This window comes from Bison bison, unplaced genomic scaffold (assembly GCF_000754665.1).
Source record: "Bison bison bison isolate TAMUID 2011002044 unplaced genomic scaffold, Bison_UMD1.0 scf7180017864481, whole genome shotgun sequence".
NCBI lineage: Eukaryota > Metazoa > Chordata > Mammalia > Artiodactyla > Bovidae > Bison > Bison bison.
This window is the reverse complement of record NW_011495041.1, coordinates 2,878,907-2,894,552: the sequence shown is the minus strand read 5'-3', so window position 1 is coordinate 2,894,552 and position 15,646 is coordinate 2,878,907. Positions and strand designations below refer to the sequence as shown.

At 47.3% G+C, this 15,646-nt stretch overlaps 1 protein-coding gene across 1 annotated transcript in view; it reads left to right on the top strand.

Moving 5' to 3' along the window:
- Nucleotides 1-15,646, top strand: part of HUNK (hormonally up-regulated Neu-associated kinase) — a 137,473-nt gene that overhangs the window by 66,666 nt on the left and 55,161 nt on the right. The window contains exons 4-5 of the mRNA XM_010862334.1: nt 1,074-1,129; nt 7,072-7,207. Of these exons, the coding sequence (XP_010860636.1) occupies nt 1,074-1,129; nt 7,072-7,207 (192 nt within the window). The remainder of the gene's footprint in view (nt 1-1,073; nt 1,130-7,071; nt 7,208-15,646) is intronic.

The window sequence follows — 15,646 nt, the reverse complement described above, 5'->3', positions numbered from 1 at the left end:
AAGTGATCTCTTTAATAATGTAGATTCATTGGTATTTACTGGGTTACGGAATGTGCAAAGGTACTGGGGCACAATGGTAAGCAAGGCAGAATGTTTCATACCTTCAAGGGGCTGACAGTCAGCTTGTACAGGTACCACCAACCCCTCACACTCGGCATGACCTGGAGCATGTGTCTCCCTCCCACCTCCCGAGTTATCTCAGTGTCCGTGATCAAAAGCCACTTATCGTCTGATTAGCAATCTTCATTCCATCTGCAAACTTAGTTCTCTTTGGTTATGTAATGTTTACATATCCAAGGATTGGAACCCTGACATTTTGGGGGTCTATTTTTCTGTCCACCGTAATAGCTGCTTGCAAAATAGTTTATTATCCCTTGCCGATTTGTGGATAACTCATGGGCTTCCCTGGTGGCTCAACTGCTAAAGAGTCCGCCTGCAATGTGGGAGGCCTGGGTTTGATCTCTGGGTTGGGAAGACCCCCTGGAGAAGGGAAAGGCTACACACTCCAGTACTCTGGCCTGGAGAATTCCATGGAATGTATAGTCCTGGGGGTCACAGAGGCAGACATGACTGAGTGACTTTCGCTTCACTTGGGCTCCAAGTATGAAGGTTGTAGGACTGATAATCATATTTTCAATTAAGAGAAAAAAAAAGAAACTGTTTGCCAGAATATTCCTTACTCTGGCTGGTTTTGCTCACCAACTCATGAAAACATGGTCCCATTTGTATTTTCTCAACTGTTCTGGCAGTGCCTGTCTTGAATGATGTCTTCTACTGTCTCCTGCTTTTATTAACTTTTAAGTTTCAACTCTGGCCCCACTTCTTTTGGAAACTGATTGGTTCTGCCCTCCTTGCTCTCTGTCTTCTCTGAAATCCTTTAGCTTTTTGACTCTGCAGCAATTACGTATATCACGTTTCATAAATATTTACTTATTGATTGTGTGAGTTTTGGCAGCAAGCCTTATGGGTTGGTTCAAAGTGGCTCTCAACAGTTCGTTTCCCTTCGGAAGCAAAATGTTATTCCACTGTTTCAAGTGCTTATCTGAAATGTTGTATGGTTTTGTTTATTTCAGAGACTTGAAGATAGAAAACTTGCTGCTAGATGAAGACAATAATATCAAGCTGATAGGTATGACTTTTTTTTAAAAGCAAGATTATCCTTTAAGTGCTGTGTTGTCAATTCTCAGTTATTTATTTCTGACTTTGAAAATTACCATGGTCTATTTCTAATCCCCAGACAATACTTCTAGTTCATCTCCTTTTACCTGCAACATCTAAGCATGGTTTTGAATAATTTAAACATAAAACATGTTCTTAGGATTCTTCTAACTTTTGCTTCTCTGTTAATTCAGATGGAGCTGAACTTGTGGAGGGGTTCTTTTTACTTGAATTCACCTGAAAGCTTCTTAAGAAAAGGGGAACATAGTTTGGTTCAAAAATGCTGCTCTTAGCTTGGCCATGCTTTATTCCACTTTTCAGTGAATGTAGGGGCACTGAAATAATAGGGAATGCAGCTTACCTCCTCCTTTTCATGTCTTCGCTTTAGCCCCGTAGTACCGGATGATGGTACAGAGTGAAACAGAGGGCTGCTTTAGAGGTCTGTGCCAATCAGGAGGAAATTCCAGGGTGGAGTGAATCATAACTGATTCACCACTAAGGGTCCGTAAGCAAATTCATCCCATGGGTTCTTCTCCAGATATATTCTACTTTTGATTACCTGTGTGGTTGCTCTTGGCAAAACCACAGGGCATCATGTTTCCACCCAGATGTTAGCCCCATCTTTTACTCCTTTCTTTCTTTTCCCACCCCAAGTGCAAGTAATTTCTTCTGCCTCGAGGGCTTGAAAAGACTTTCTATTAGAAGAAAAGAGAAGGATTAACAGAACTTTGTGAATTTTAGCTTTTGTACCCAAGAAGGAAATTTTGTTTGGCAAATACTGAAAACCATCTCCAGACTCTCTAAAACACATCATTCGAATGACCAGTTATATTCCTTGGGATCCCAGATGGCTTCCAACCCAATAACAGGCAAGAGGCTGCCAGGCACTCCAGGCCTGGGTGATTAAGCATCATTGACAGGTGTTGATAAATACACCCATTATTAGGACATTAACAATTAAGAGGAAACCAATCCACCCCCCTCCCCCAACCCGAGGGATTTTTAGGATGTATTCGGGTTTTATTTATTTTAATTGGATGATAATTATAATACTGTGGTTCTTGCCACAGATCAAGAGGAATTGGCCATAGGTATACAGGTGTCCCCTGTATCTTGAACCCCCTCACCCCCACCCAATCCCTCCAGCTTGTCACAGAGCACTGGCTTTGGGTGCCCCGCGTCACACATCAAACTTGCACTGGTTATCTATTTTACGTCTGGTAATATATATGTTTCAGTGCTGTTCTCTCAGCCCACCCTCTCCTTCTCCCAGAGTCCAAAAGTCTGTTCTTTCCATCTGTGTCTCCTTTGCTGCCCTGCACGTAGGATTGTCGGTACCATCTTTCTAGATTCCACATAATATGCATTAATATACGGTATGTATCCTTCTCTTTCTGACTTACTTCACTCTGTATAATAGCCGCTAGGTTCATCCACTTCCTTAGAACTGACTCAAATGTGTTAGGATGTATTCTTAGAAGATTCTTGGATGATCAAATAATTTTTTTTCCTCCTTAAATCAGATTGTTTTACTATTGCACTTGAGTTGTCCTGAGAGCCAGGTACAGCAGCCTTAAACAAGGCAGACTCTGAAATGTCTGCAGGATGTCTTTTTGCTCCTGGTTTCCGAGGTCTGCAGCATTAAACAAAGACACGTCCTGGTGGGGGTGAGGGGTGAGGAATGGAGGTAAGGAGATTTCTTTGTGGGTTCCCTGGCAGGGTGACTTGGCACTTGTCTTTGGAAAATGTGTGGGGAACAGTCACAGAGTTGCCCTGAAGCTGCAGAGTGTATAAGAGAGCAGACGGTGTGAAGGCTGGGTATGAACGAGCGCACCCCACTCCCCTGCGCGCTGTCTGTGCCGAGGCCGGCGACCCCAGCACAGTGTAGGCCACTGCCAGGCGGTCCCCTTACCCGCCCAGCACCCCCATGCTGTTTCTGCCCTTCACTTTGCCTCTCTCTCTGCCCCTGCGTGTGTTTTCGCTTCTTTCTCTTCAAGTGATAGCCCTAGACAATCAACAGTGAGAGGGGAGAGTGTTGAAAAGCACAGACCTTTCCACTGCTGAGAAGATTCTGGAAGAACCAGTCTCTGTAAATTGTGGGTACATTTGCAAGTAGCTCACACCTTGGCTGGGCTTCCCCAGTAGCTCAGGGGTAAAGAATCTGACCGCAATGCAGGAGATGCAGGTTCGATCCCTGGGTTGGGAACATCCCCTGGAGGAGGAAATGGCAACCCACTCCAGTGTTCTTGCCTGGAAAATCCCCTGACAGAGGAGCCCGTGGGACAGCACACAGTTGGGCGCATGAGCACACACACGCACACTGGCCACATAATAAACCCTCTTAGAGGAGACCTGTACAAATAAGATGAAGACATGGCAGACCTACATTAGAGCCCCCAGGTCCCCTGAGAGGGGTAGGGGGACCCTTTAGATACCAGAAGCCATTTTAGGCAGAGTCATCGCCTCTTAGCTTGGCAGCTTCTGAACTGGTACCCAGGCAGGCATCGTAGCTCATCTGGACACAGTGGGCCATGTCAGAAACCAGGGGTCAGGAACCAGAATTCCCGAAACAGCTGCAAAGGAGGCTTTGATAACTGGGTGTCCCTTTGTTAGAACTTCTCGCTTGGCGCCCATTCTCTCCTGACCCGCTAAACCAAAGAGCCCTAATGAACGTGTGAATGGAAAGAGACATTATGCCATCCCAGAGGGCAACTGGGAACTGCATTTTGTTTAGCAGAATCTGCATTTCATCATTTTTTTTCATACAGAGTAGGTGGGAGAAGAAGGGAGATGTTTGAGGCAAAGAAAGCCCAGTGTCTTAGGTGTTTTCTTGCTTCTGAGTTAGGCAATTTGGATCAAATATCTCTACAGCTGCCCTCTTGCAACTTGAAAGCCCTTTGAACCTTTCCTTCAAAGGAATTAGCTAGTTGTTTATTCAAAGGTTGATTATAGCTATTACCATTTTCTCTTAACAGTTTCTCTTTCTTTGAAATAATCTGATATAAATAAATTTACTTAAGCCATGTAAGCCACGGTTCAAGTTAACTAGAATTAACTGGAATAAGATTTTATTTAATTAGGATCCTTTCCCCCTTTTAAAAAAAGAAAGCAGTCTGATATTTTTAGTTTAGTATAATCTTAAAGGGTAACAGCCACAACTTAAAATGATTTTGCATGTCAGTTTTCCAAGACAGCGTTTGTTTGGGTGTTTTTTGAGATCCATTTCATAACTCTCAGAAAACTGAGTGATAATTGGCTTATGTGTATACCAAATCTAATTGAGGCAGACCCGTGTGACGTTACTGGGAGGTGAACTTGCCCCTAGTTTCACAATTCTAATTATAGGCATATGTGTGAAATTTTAATAATTACAGTTGTGCATGTGAAACACACTAGTTATTTCTCTACAATATATTTTACATTAAACCCTTTTGGCCAGATCTACATAAGTCACTTAAAATGTAGATTTTATCTTCTCTGTCCCACAGACCTCGGCTCATTTATCTTTTTGAAAGTGTGCTTAAGACAAGGCCAGACGCCAGTGTTCACAGGCTTGCCTGGGAGCAAGTGAGGAATCTGGTCTCTTATTTCCCCCCTCCCCATCCCTGCCCTTTTTTAAGATCAAGCACTTAGTTGTAGCCCCGAATCAAGAGCTGAGGGAGTAAACTGAAGGAGTTAATGGAACCCTCAGAGATCAGGAAGTGAGGCTTTTAGTTTATGGGTTCTCAGGAGACTGGGTCTCTAACATGACTATTTATAAAATTACTCTTAAAATGTTGGCCCAGTAAATATGTTTATTCCATGGTGCTGTCTCTCCATCTTACCATAGTGGGTGCTCTGTATGCATTGATTGTCTCCTTAAATTTCCTTTGGGAAATTTTTTTTCTTTTTAGAGATTTTTTTTTTTTTTTTTGAGGTGGACCATTTTTTAAAGTCTCTATTGAATTTGTTGCCCTGTTGGTGGTGGTGGTTTCGTCGCTAACACATGTCCGACTCTTGCGATCCCATGGACGGTGTTGCTTTCTGTTTTATGCTTTGGAGTTTTGGCCACAAGGCATGTGGGATTGTAGATCCCTGACCCGGGATTGAGCCCGCACCCCCTCTACTGGAAGGTGAAGTCTCAACCACTGGGCCACCAGCGAATTTTAAATGGTCATTCGACTGAAAGCTCGGAATCATTTTTCTGCTTCTGACCCACCTCCCAGCTCTCCCACTTCAGTGATACTACAGAGTAGGGCCTGAGAGCAGGGGCCCTCAGAGTCTCTAGAACAGAGATCTCCTCCTAAAACACAAATCCAAGAGAGCTGTGGGGCCCCCAAAAGGGCCTCCTGGTGCAAGCTGGGCTGAAGGGAAAGCAAATAGGGGCCTTTTGTTCTCCTGTTTGTGAAGGCAGGAATGGACGAGTAGGGAGCAGAGGAAGACAGGAGGAGAGAGGTTAAGAGAGAGAAAACAAAACTCTCCCAAACAAAAGAAGAGTCAAGTGTGTGAACAGGCAGCGCTCCTGGTGGGTTTGCCCATCCCGATTTGGGTTCTGACTTTTCATTCCAAGCTTCAGCTGAAGAGTTTGGGTGACCTTCAGAGCCTTGATGTGTTTTCTGCCTGGATGAGGTTCTATTTAGAAATGCTCTTTCATTGTACAGCTTAACCCAACGATCGTAGGGGGAAATGTTTGTGGTGTATCTTGACCCGTGGTGTGTGAGTAACTTCATGGACTCACAACTCTGCCTTCCCGGCCCCCAGCGGGTTTTTTCTTTCATGAGCTTCCCTATAGCTTTCACAAGAGCCACGGCTTTGCAGGTGGAGACGTGTTAGCGTGAAGGAAAACAAGAAGTTAGATGTATGTCCTGCCAGTTGAGAAAGTGCAAGGTTTTTTTTTTTTTTTCCCCCATGTGGAGCCTGTCTCGGACCACAGCCCCTTTCTGTCTGAGCCCCATGGGCCAAGTCTTCTCTTTGGGGACCAGAACCGTAAATATTTACGTTGAAGTTCAAAGGAGCAGGCATGATCTTAAATCTGCACTCACCAAAGTTTGAGGAATGATATCAGATGAGGACCAGACACTAACTGCTCTCTAATGACCTGTCAGCTGCCCTATCTGTAACATCAAAATTAAACAGAGCACAGAGGGCATAATGGGCCCAGCGTGGCTTTAGATGCTCTGAGTGCTTCTTTCTTCTGCCCCCTGCCTTAATCACCCAGGATCCAAGCAGTGGATCATTGCTAGAGGTCATTTAGTCTACTTCTCATTGCTATTTTTCTGGCCTTTTTTTTTTTTTCCCAGCCAACACTCGGCATTGTCTAAATCACTGGGTGTATTTTTCCCCCTCTCTTCAAATCACCATATGTTGCCTCATGCATTGGGAACATTCTTTTTTAAGAGACTTGCATGCAATGAAAACATTCAGCTGAAAAAAGTCAACTCTATCGGGTGGGATCGCGTGTCATCTGGGGTGACACCGACACCCGCCAGAGAATATCAATCTTCCTTCAGCTCTTACCCCCTTGGCCACTTGGAAGCCAGCAGGCTGACTCCAGGGACTGTTGGCTCGTTTTCTCCTCCTGCCTTAGTCCTCGAAAGCAAGCAAGCCTGTCTTGTTTTCCTGGATGACTCATAACCCAAGAGTTGATGAAAATATGTTTTGGTTCAGCATACTTTTTAGCTCTCACTGGATTTGATTGTGAGGCCCTGCTAGAAAATATTTCCAGTTCGGCCGGGGAACCACCGCCTGACATTCTTCTGTCTTGAGACCCATATCCAGAGGTTACGGTTCACAGCTGCTGGGTTTCCTGGTGGATGCAAAATGATGTGTTAGCCCCAGAGAATGTTTCCTTTCCCGCTGCCTCCCCCCAACCTCCCTCCTTGTTCATGTCCATGGTTTTCTATATCTGAGCCGGTTTTGTCCTCCTCTTTGCAGACTTTGGTTTGAGCAACTGTGCAGGGATCCTGGGCCATTCCGACCCATTCAGCACACAATGTGGCAGTCCTGCATACGCCGCTCCCGAACTCCTTGCCAGGAAGAAATACGGCCCCAAAATAGATGTCTGGTCCATGTGAGTTACTGAACTTCTAAAACGGCTCTCTTATGACCTGTCTCCCTCCTACCGTCTGCACGGTCCCTTTCTGATGACATAACCTTTGAGTGTTTAATGAGCATGCATTATCAACTCTGGGATATATACACAGTGATTCTTTGGGGGTCTCACTTTCCACCGCTGTTTCTGTCGTTTTTCCACCAACTGCCCCAAGAGGCCCTAAATTTAAATTCAACAAGGTGCAGGGGGGAGAAGAAAACAACGTTTTTGGTTTCACGAGTCGCCCGTGTCCTTCCCTGCTTTCCATGAGCATCAGCATAAATCCCAGCCTCAGCCCTGGCCCCACACCCCACTGAGGGTCTGCCCACCTCTCCTGCCTCTTCACCCACTCCCCCCGCCCCTCCCCAGCTGCTCACGGTTCTTCACACAAGTTGTCTTCTGTTTTGTCTTCCCTGCCGCTGGGCTTTGCAGTTGCTGTGTCTTTCATTGAAGTGTAGGTGGCGTACAATATCGTGTTAGTTTCAGGTGGACAACACGGTGATCCGACATTTATATATATTACGAATTGACCAGCACAGGAAGTCTAGGAACCATCTGTCACCGTACGGAGTTACTGCCGTGTTACTGACTGTATTCCCTACGCTATACGTTACACCTCCGTGACTTATTTATTTTCTAACCGGAAGTTTGTACCTTTGAATCCCCTTCATCTATTTTGTTCCACCTCCCAACCTACCCCTGGCCCCGGCCAGCAACTCAGTGGTGCTTTCCCCTGGAATGCTGTTTCCCAGCTCTTCGAATGGCCCGTCCAGCTCCGCGTTCCAGTATTGATCAGTGTCACCACTGTGGAATCCGTTTCTCGTTCTGGGGATGCCTAGCACATGGCACGGATCCTGGGCTGGAGAGGGAGAATGAAGGAAGGAGGGAAGGAAGAATAGAGGGAGGGAGGAACGAGAAGAAGGAGAGAAGGGAGGGATGGAGGGCAGGACAGGCATTTCAACCACGTGAACAGAGGCTGGAGAGAATGAAAGTGTTAGTAGCGGGGAAGATCCCCTGGAGGAGGAAATGGCAACCCACTCCAGTGTTCTTGCCTGGAGAATCCCATGGACAGAGGAGCCTGGCGGGCTACTAGGGGTCACTAAAAATCAGACATGACTGAGTGACTTAGCACACGCTTATGGACTGTAGCCCACCAGGCTCCTCTGTCTATGGGATTCTCCAGGCAAGAACACTGGAGTGGGTTGCCATTTCCTCCTTCAGGGATCTTCTCTACCCAGGGATCGAACCCAGGTCTCCCACATTGCAGGCAGACTCTTTAGCGTCTGAGCCACCAGGGAAGCCCTAGAAGCCAGAGGGTCAGCGCTAAAGCCAGCAGAGGAAGCAAACAGAGGAATGTGAGTGAATGAGAGGATTGTAGAAGGTCTGGTTGGAGATTATTCAGAGGAACCAGAGATGAAATGAGAATCTGAGGGCACCAGAATCCCCTGAACATTCCAAGAAAGGGCTGGCTCTCCTTGGAAGTGCAGCTCAGCTCATTCAGCCAGGGGGTGAGACGTTAGTGGGGGTCAGCCTCCGTTGCTGAGGCTCTGAGTCTGCTGTTTCCTTTGATCCTCAGGACCACCTGTGAGGCCAGCTATTACCCTTTTTCACATAGACAGGAGGGTGGCTTGGTGGTTAGTGTGGCCCAGGGCCACTCAGCCTCTAGGCTGGGGAGCTGCGCTCAGCCCTCAGGGCTCTTCAAGCCTCAGGCTGAGCTCCAGGTTCCTCCTAGTTCTCCAGAGGATGTGAGAATGCTCCCGTGTGCAGCGGGTGCCATGTACAGAGGGTGCCATGTGCAGAGGGTGCCTATGTGCAGAGGGTGCCTGTGTGCAGAGGGTGCCGTATGCAGAGGGTGCCTGTGTGCAGAGGGTGCCGTGTACAGAGGGTGCCTGTGTGCAGAGGGTGCCTGTGTGCAGAGGGTGCCTGTGTGCGGAGGGTGCCGTATGCAGAGGGTGCCGTATGCAGAGGGTGCCTGTGTGCAGAGGGTGCCGTGTGCAGAGGGTGCCTGTGAGCAGAGGGTGCCTGTGGGCAGAGGGTACCTGTGGGCAGAGGATGCCATGTGCAGAGGGTGCTTTGTATATCTGACTCACGGGGGACCCCTGGGGCAGGGGAGTGGTAGTAGGAAGCAGAGGCAAAGGGTGCTTCCTCTTTGAGGTGCCCTGGGTGATTGCTACTCACAGACTCTTTTTATGCTGTGCCCAGACGGGCCTCAGAATCCTTCTCAACACAGTCCTCCAGGCAGCCAACCTCAGTGGATGAGAGTCAATACATAGGTGAAATCCATTCATGCCCTCCTAAGTATCTGGCATGTCATCTGCCCTTAATAGTTATTTATGTATCAAGGGGGGCTTCCCAGGTGGCTCAGCAGTAAAGAACCTGTCTGCCAGTGCAGGAGCCACAGGAGACGCGGGTTCAATCCCTCGGTCGGAAAGATCCCCTGGAGGAAGAAAGAAACGGCAACCCACTCCACTCTTCTTGCCTGGAGAATCCCATGGACAGAGGAGCCTGGCAGTCTACAGTTTGTGTGGGGTTACAAAGAGTCAGACATGACTGAGTGACTGAGCATGCATATGCACATGTATGAATGGGTGAATATGAAAGTCTGAATCTATAATCACTCTCTTTCCTCAGCATTTAAGGAATTATTTATGCTAAATGGAAACCTTTGAGAGGAATAGTTTGTGAAACAAAAAACAAAACAAAATGAAATAACAAACCCCCTCCCTCCAAAAAAATACCCAAAACAAACCACGTGGACAGTGGGTAGTCTGAAAGACCAGGGGTTCAGGGGTGTCACAGAACTGTGGTGATAGGGACTGGGCCGGGTGACAGCGATCAAAGGGAAGGAGAGCTTGGAGAGGAGGTGACAGTTTGCTCCTGGGGTCCTGCTCTCGAAGGCGCTGGACAGTACAGCGTCATCACTGGTCGTCATGGTGACGAAGATTGGCCTGTGTAAACGGGACCCTTTCTGGCCCATGACTAACAAAACAGGAATCTCCGCAAAGTCTAGAACTGCTGGTGGAAGAAAGGAAGGAAGGAAGGAAGGAGCCTGTGGCTGTCAGAGCTGTAGGAGACCACCTGGCCTTATAACTGCCTGGGGCCTCTTGTCCTCTCCTGGGAACTCTGAAACGGAGACTGATTATTTATCTTGTGTGTAGAAAGGAAAATGAAGTATATGGACACTAAGGGAGAAAGGGGGAGTGGGGTGGATTGGGAGATCAGGACTGACACTTAACACATGATTGATGGGTGTGTGTGTCAGTTGCTCAGTCACGTCCGACTCTTTGCAACCCCCATAGACTGTAGCCGGCCAGGCTCCTCTTTCCATGGGATTCTCCAGGCAAGAATACTGGAGTGGGCTGCCATGCCCTTCTTCAGAGAATCTTACCCACCCTGGGATCGAACCTGGGTATGCTGCGTCTCCTGTGTTGGGAGGGGGATTCTTTACTACTAGTGCCACGCGATGCTATGTATAAAATAGACAACTGATGGGAACCTAGAGTATAGCACAGGGGACCCTGCTTAATGCACCGTGGTGACCTGAACGGGAAGGAGATCCAGAAACGAGGGGATATATGTGTACATATAGCTAATTCATTTTGCTGTACAGTAGAAACTGACGCAACGTTGTAAAGCAACTACAGTCAAATAAAAATTAACTTTTAAAAACGAAAATGAAAAGCACAGGCTGCAAAAGGATCCTAGGGTCAGTATTAAGCTCAGACTTTGTTCCTGCCCCTTCTTCTGAGTCCCTGGACCCTGGAAAGGAATCCACGTTTAGTGACCATTTTAGATGCTCCCCTTCTTAGTTTTGGGGCCCCGGGATTAAAATAAAGGGACTTGGGCCATTGCCACCTGCTGTGTGTGTCCACATCCGTCCAGTGGCTCCATCCAGGCGGAGGTGAAGCTTCAGAAGAAACTGCAGAAGAAACAGAAATGACCCGAGACTAGGATGCCTGGACCCTCGCCTCCCTCTTCCACCCTTGCTGCTGGCAGGACTGTGTCTGGGGCAGTGGGGCACTTCTCTGCTAACTTCCACTTAGTTGCATTTTTCTTTTTTTTTTAAGATGATGATGTGTAACTGAAAGCTCTTGAAAGCTCTCATCAGGCCTCATTCTTGGTCATGATGCTGTCAAGCAATGTACACGAAAGCCTTTGATAAGTGATTATGTACTTTATAGACTCTGGACTTTAGCTGATCCTGGCAATGCTCTGGAGGCCCATGGGGGATGTCCAGGTAGACCAGAAACCCCAGCCCCCTGAGTCCTTTGTTTTGGTCTCCAACATGGGGGGTCAAGGTGGAATAAATTCTCACCCTTGCTCAGCCACCAAGGACCATGTTTTGCTCTTTCTAGAAACCAGGTTTTCCCAGAGCAACTCTGTGTTAGCTGACTCCCTGAAACATTCCCTAGGGGGATGAGACCCCCATGATCCACACCTCATTCACAGGGATGCTATAAACTAGGCTCTTTTTAGAAGCTGTTGATAAAGCTTAAAAAAACAATAGGAAGCCATGTGAGCCACATGCTGGCTTATGAGAGATTTGTTCATTCGGCACATATTTGTGGAGCCAGGCACTGGGCCGAATTCCGAGTGCACGACAGTCTGTGCGACTCCCGTAATGATCGTGGTTAACCCTTGCGTACCTCCCTCTGAGTGTCGGGCAGTGTTCAAGGGCTTTGCGTGTTTTAGCTTATCTCATCTCGTCTGCCTCAGAAGTCTTCGGGAGAATGCTGTGTTGTCCCACTTTGCAGATGAGGACACTGAGGCGTGAAGAGCTGTAGACACTTGCCCAGATAACACAGCTGATGGGTGATGGGGCCAGGATGGGCCAAGGTGGTTTGCCTCTAGAGTTTTGCCTTTAATCGTCACTCTCTACTGCTTCTGCCATGTAGCTCTTCCTCTTGTAGGATTCTAGTGGGGCAAGCAGGCAGTTTTTTAAAAGCTGTAAATTCACTGCAGTAGCCTCTCTGGAGGAAGTGGGAGGGCTGCAGGGAACAAGGATGGGGGTGGCCTCTTGAGAAGACCTCAAAGCCAAATCTGAGGATGAGAAGAATCAGCTATGAGCGGAAGAAGATGTGGGCAGAGGCTCCAGGCAGGACAGAACAGGATGTGTGAAGGCCGTAGCGTGGGAAGGAGTGGGAAGGGGTGTGAATTTTGCCCTAAAGGAAGGGAGAGGCTATGGGACAGTTGTAAAGAGATGCAAAACAAAATGTTATGGATTGATTGTGTCTCTCCAGAGAAAGACATATATGAGAGTCCTAACCTCCAGGACCTCAGAATATGACCTTACTTAGAGATGGGGTCTTGAATGAGTTGAATGAGGTCATTAGGATGGGCTCTGTTCCAATAGGACTGTGTCCTCATATAAAGCGGACATTTAGATCCAGGGAGACACAGGGAGAAGGCCATGTGACGATGAGGGCAGGGACCCGGGTGACCCATCTGCGTCAAGGAACTGCAGATGGCCAGCAAACCAGCAGAGGCCCAGGGGGCCGCAGGAAACAGACCCTCCCTCACTGCCCGCAGGGAACACCAACCCCGCCGACACCTTCAGCTCAGACTCCCAGCCTCCAGAATTGTGAGATGATAAATTTCTGTTATTTAAACTCTGCCCTCTCAGGAAAGGTCAAAGGTGAGTGAAAACTGACCGGTCCAGATCCCAAGAGCCAATCTCCTCCCAAGTGTGAAATATTTCCTTTATTAAGTCAAGTGTACTACCTGGCAGATGAACTGGATGAGCTGAAGTCTTGGTCATCCCTCATCCCCACCCCCCAGTGGACTGTAAGCCTCCATCAGCCCCCCCAAGAGAGGTCATCAGATGGTCAAATCATAAAACAGAAGTCTCAGTCCTTGCTGTGCCCCATAGGCAACGTATTATTGGCTATGTGAAAACCAGGAAGCAAAGAAACCCCCCAGTATGTAGAACTTCGTTCACATGATTGTGGAAAGGTCCCTGGAGTAAGAGAGGGTTAGCCTTGCTGCAGAAATACTTTTTGAGAGTCCTCTGAGTCACATTTGCTTGTGTCTGTTTGGGTAAAACAGATGGCCCAATGGTGAAGCCAGGGTCAGGAGGAGAGATATTTTCTACCCCTTGATGGAAAGAGTAACATGGAATTTGTGGTTATTTTAAAAAATGGAACACACTTATCTACTGCTATCTACAATCTGCCTGTAATGCAGGAGACTTGGGCAATGCCAGTTTGATCCCTGGATCAGGAAGATCCTCTGGAGTAGGAAATGGCAACCTATTCCAGTATCCTTGCCTGGAAAATTCTGTAGATAGACAAGAGGAAACTGGCGAGCTATAGGCCATGGGGTCACAAAGAATTGGACACGACTGAGCACGTGTGCAAAAACATGTTCTGCTGTGGATTGAATGGTGTCTCCCTCAAATGCATATGTTAAGCCACTCACTCCCAATGTGATGGTATTCAGAGATGGAGCCTTTGGGAGGTCTTGAGGGTGGAGACTTCATGATGGCACTGGTGTTCTTTTGAGAAGAGCTTGCTTAGTCTCTCTCATGGGAGGACACAGAGAGAAGGCTGCTGCTGCTGCTGCTAAGTCACTTCAGTCGTGTCCGACTCTGTGCGACCCCACAGACGGCAGCCCACCAGGCTCCTCTATCCCTGGGATTCTCCAGGCAAGAACACTGGAGTGGGTTGCCATTTCCTTCTCCAATGCATGCATGCATGCTAAGGCGCTTCAGCCGTGTCTGACTTTGTGCGACCCTACGGACAGCAGGCCACCAGCCTCCTCTGTCCACGGGATTCTCTAGGCAACAAAACTGGAGTGGGTTGCCATTTCCTTCTCCAAGGTGGCTGTCTACAAGCCAGGAAAAGAAACCTCAGTGGAACTTGACCACGCTGGCATCCTGATCCAGACTTCCAGCCTCCAGAACTGTGAGAAAATTAACTTCTGGTGGTTAAACCACCCCTTCGGGTTATGGTAGTCAAGCTAAGACACTTGTTTATAGGTGACCTAGAAGTCTCACCTTTAAACCAATAGAGCATGTCAGAAGACACTGTGCAGAGATCAAATGTGGCTGCTCAGGTGGGTTAAATTCAAGAAGGCATCAGGGACTTCCCTGGCAGTTCAGTGGTTGAGATTTTGCCATTCAATGCACGGGGTCCAGGTTCAGCCCCTGGTTGGGGAGGTAAGATCCCACAGGGCTCATAGCCAAGAAACCAAAACATAAAACAGAAGCAGTATTGTAACAAAAAATTCAATAAAGACTTAAAAAATGGCCCACATAAAATTTTTTTTTTTTAAGAGAGGCATCGGAGGAGAGTTTAATCTGCTTCTGAGGGATGAAGTAGTTTGTCAGGTGGAGAAGAGGAGAAGAAACTTTCCAGGCAGAGGGAACAGTTGAGCAAAGGCAGGAAGGTATGAAAAGCCTGATTCCTTCTGCTCTTAATCTTGGAGAAAACACAACCTCAGAGCCTTCTTCAAGAGATTAATTTCCCAGCACTTTGGGGCGTTGTGTCTGAGATGCTGGGTAGGTTTCTATTTGGTGCCCACAGCTTGGCTGGCAGCACTGGAAATGGAAAGCCCAGAGAGAATTTAATTTGAAAGGCTGTTTAACAAAAGTGGAAGTGGGGCCAGTTTTCTCCCCGGTCGGACACTGTTATTACAAAGCACCCCTCTTTATAGCTCTGAAACAACAGAAGGAAGAATCCACTTCCAAAACCAAAAGCAAGCTCCCATCTCCAGACGTGGTTTTTTTGTGTGACCTTGACAGGTAGATGGGGCCTTTCTTTAAGACTTCTGACACTGGTTCAGGAAGAAAACCAGCTTGTCATTCAAGAAAACCGTGGGAAAGAAAACTCTTCCCCACCAAAGGGGCCCCTAGGAGACTCCTCCTCTAGTGAACCAGGAATTAACAATGGAAATGGAAAATGGTGAGCATGTGGACGGTGACTGCCACCATGAATTAAAAGATGCTTGTTCCTTGGAAGGAAAGCTATGACCATCCTACAAAGCATATTAAAGAGCAGAGACTTCCCTTTTCCAACAAAGATCCATTTAGTCAATGTTAGGATTTTTCCAGTAGTCATGTACAGATGTGAGAGTTTGACCATAAAGAAGATTCTCCATTGTAAGTCCTGCTCAGGAAGCCTCAGGTCTCACTTTGGGTTATAAGAATCAACAGCATTTATCATCCTGGAGATTCAGCCTAAACTGAGAGAGAAAAAAAGGGGGGGTCCCATTTTTAATATCCTATTACATATAATATACAAGCTGGCTTAGCAATAAGCAGTATTTATAGGGTCTTAAAATTCTGAAAGAGATGGGAATACCAGACCACCTGATCTGCCTCTTGAGAAATTTGTATGCAGGTCAGAAAGCAACAGTTAGAACTGGACATGGAACAACAGACTGGTTCCAAATAGGAAAAGGAGTTCGTCAAGGCTGTAT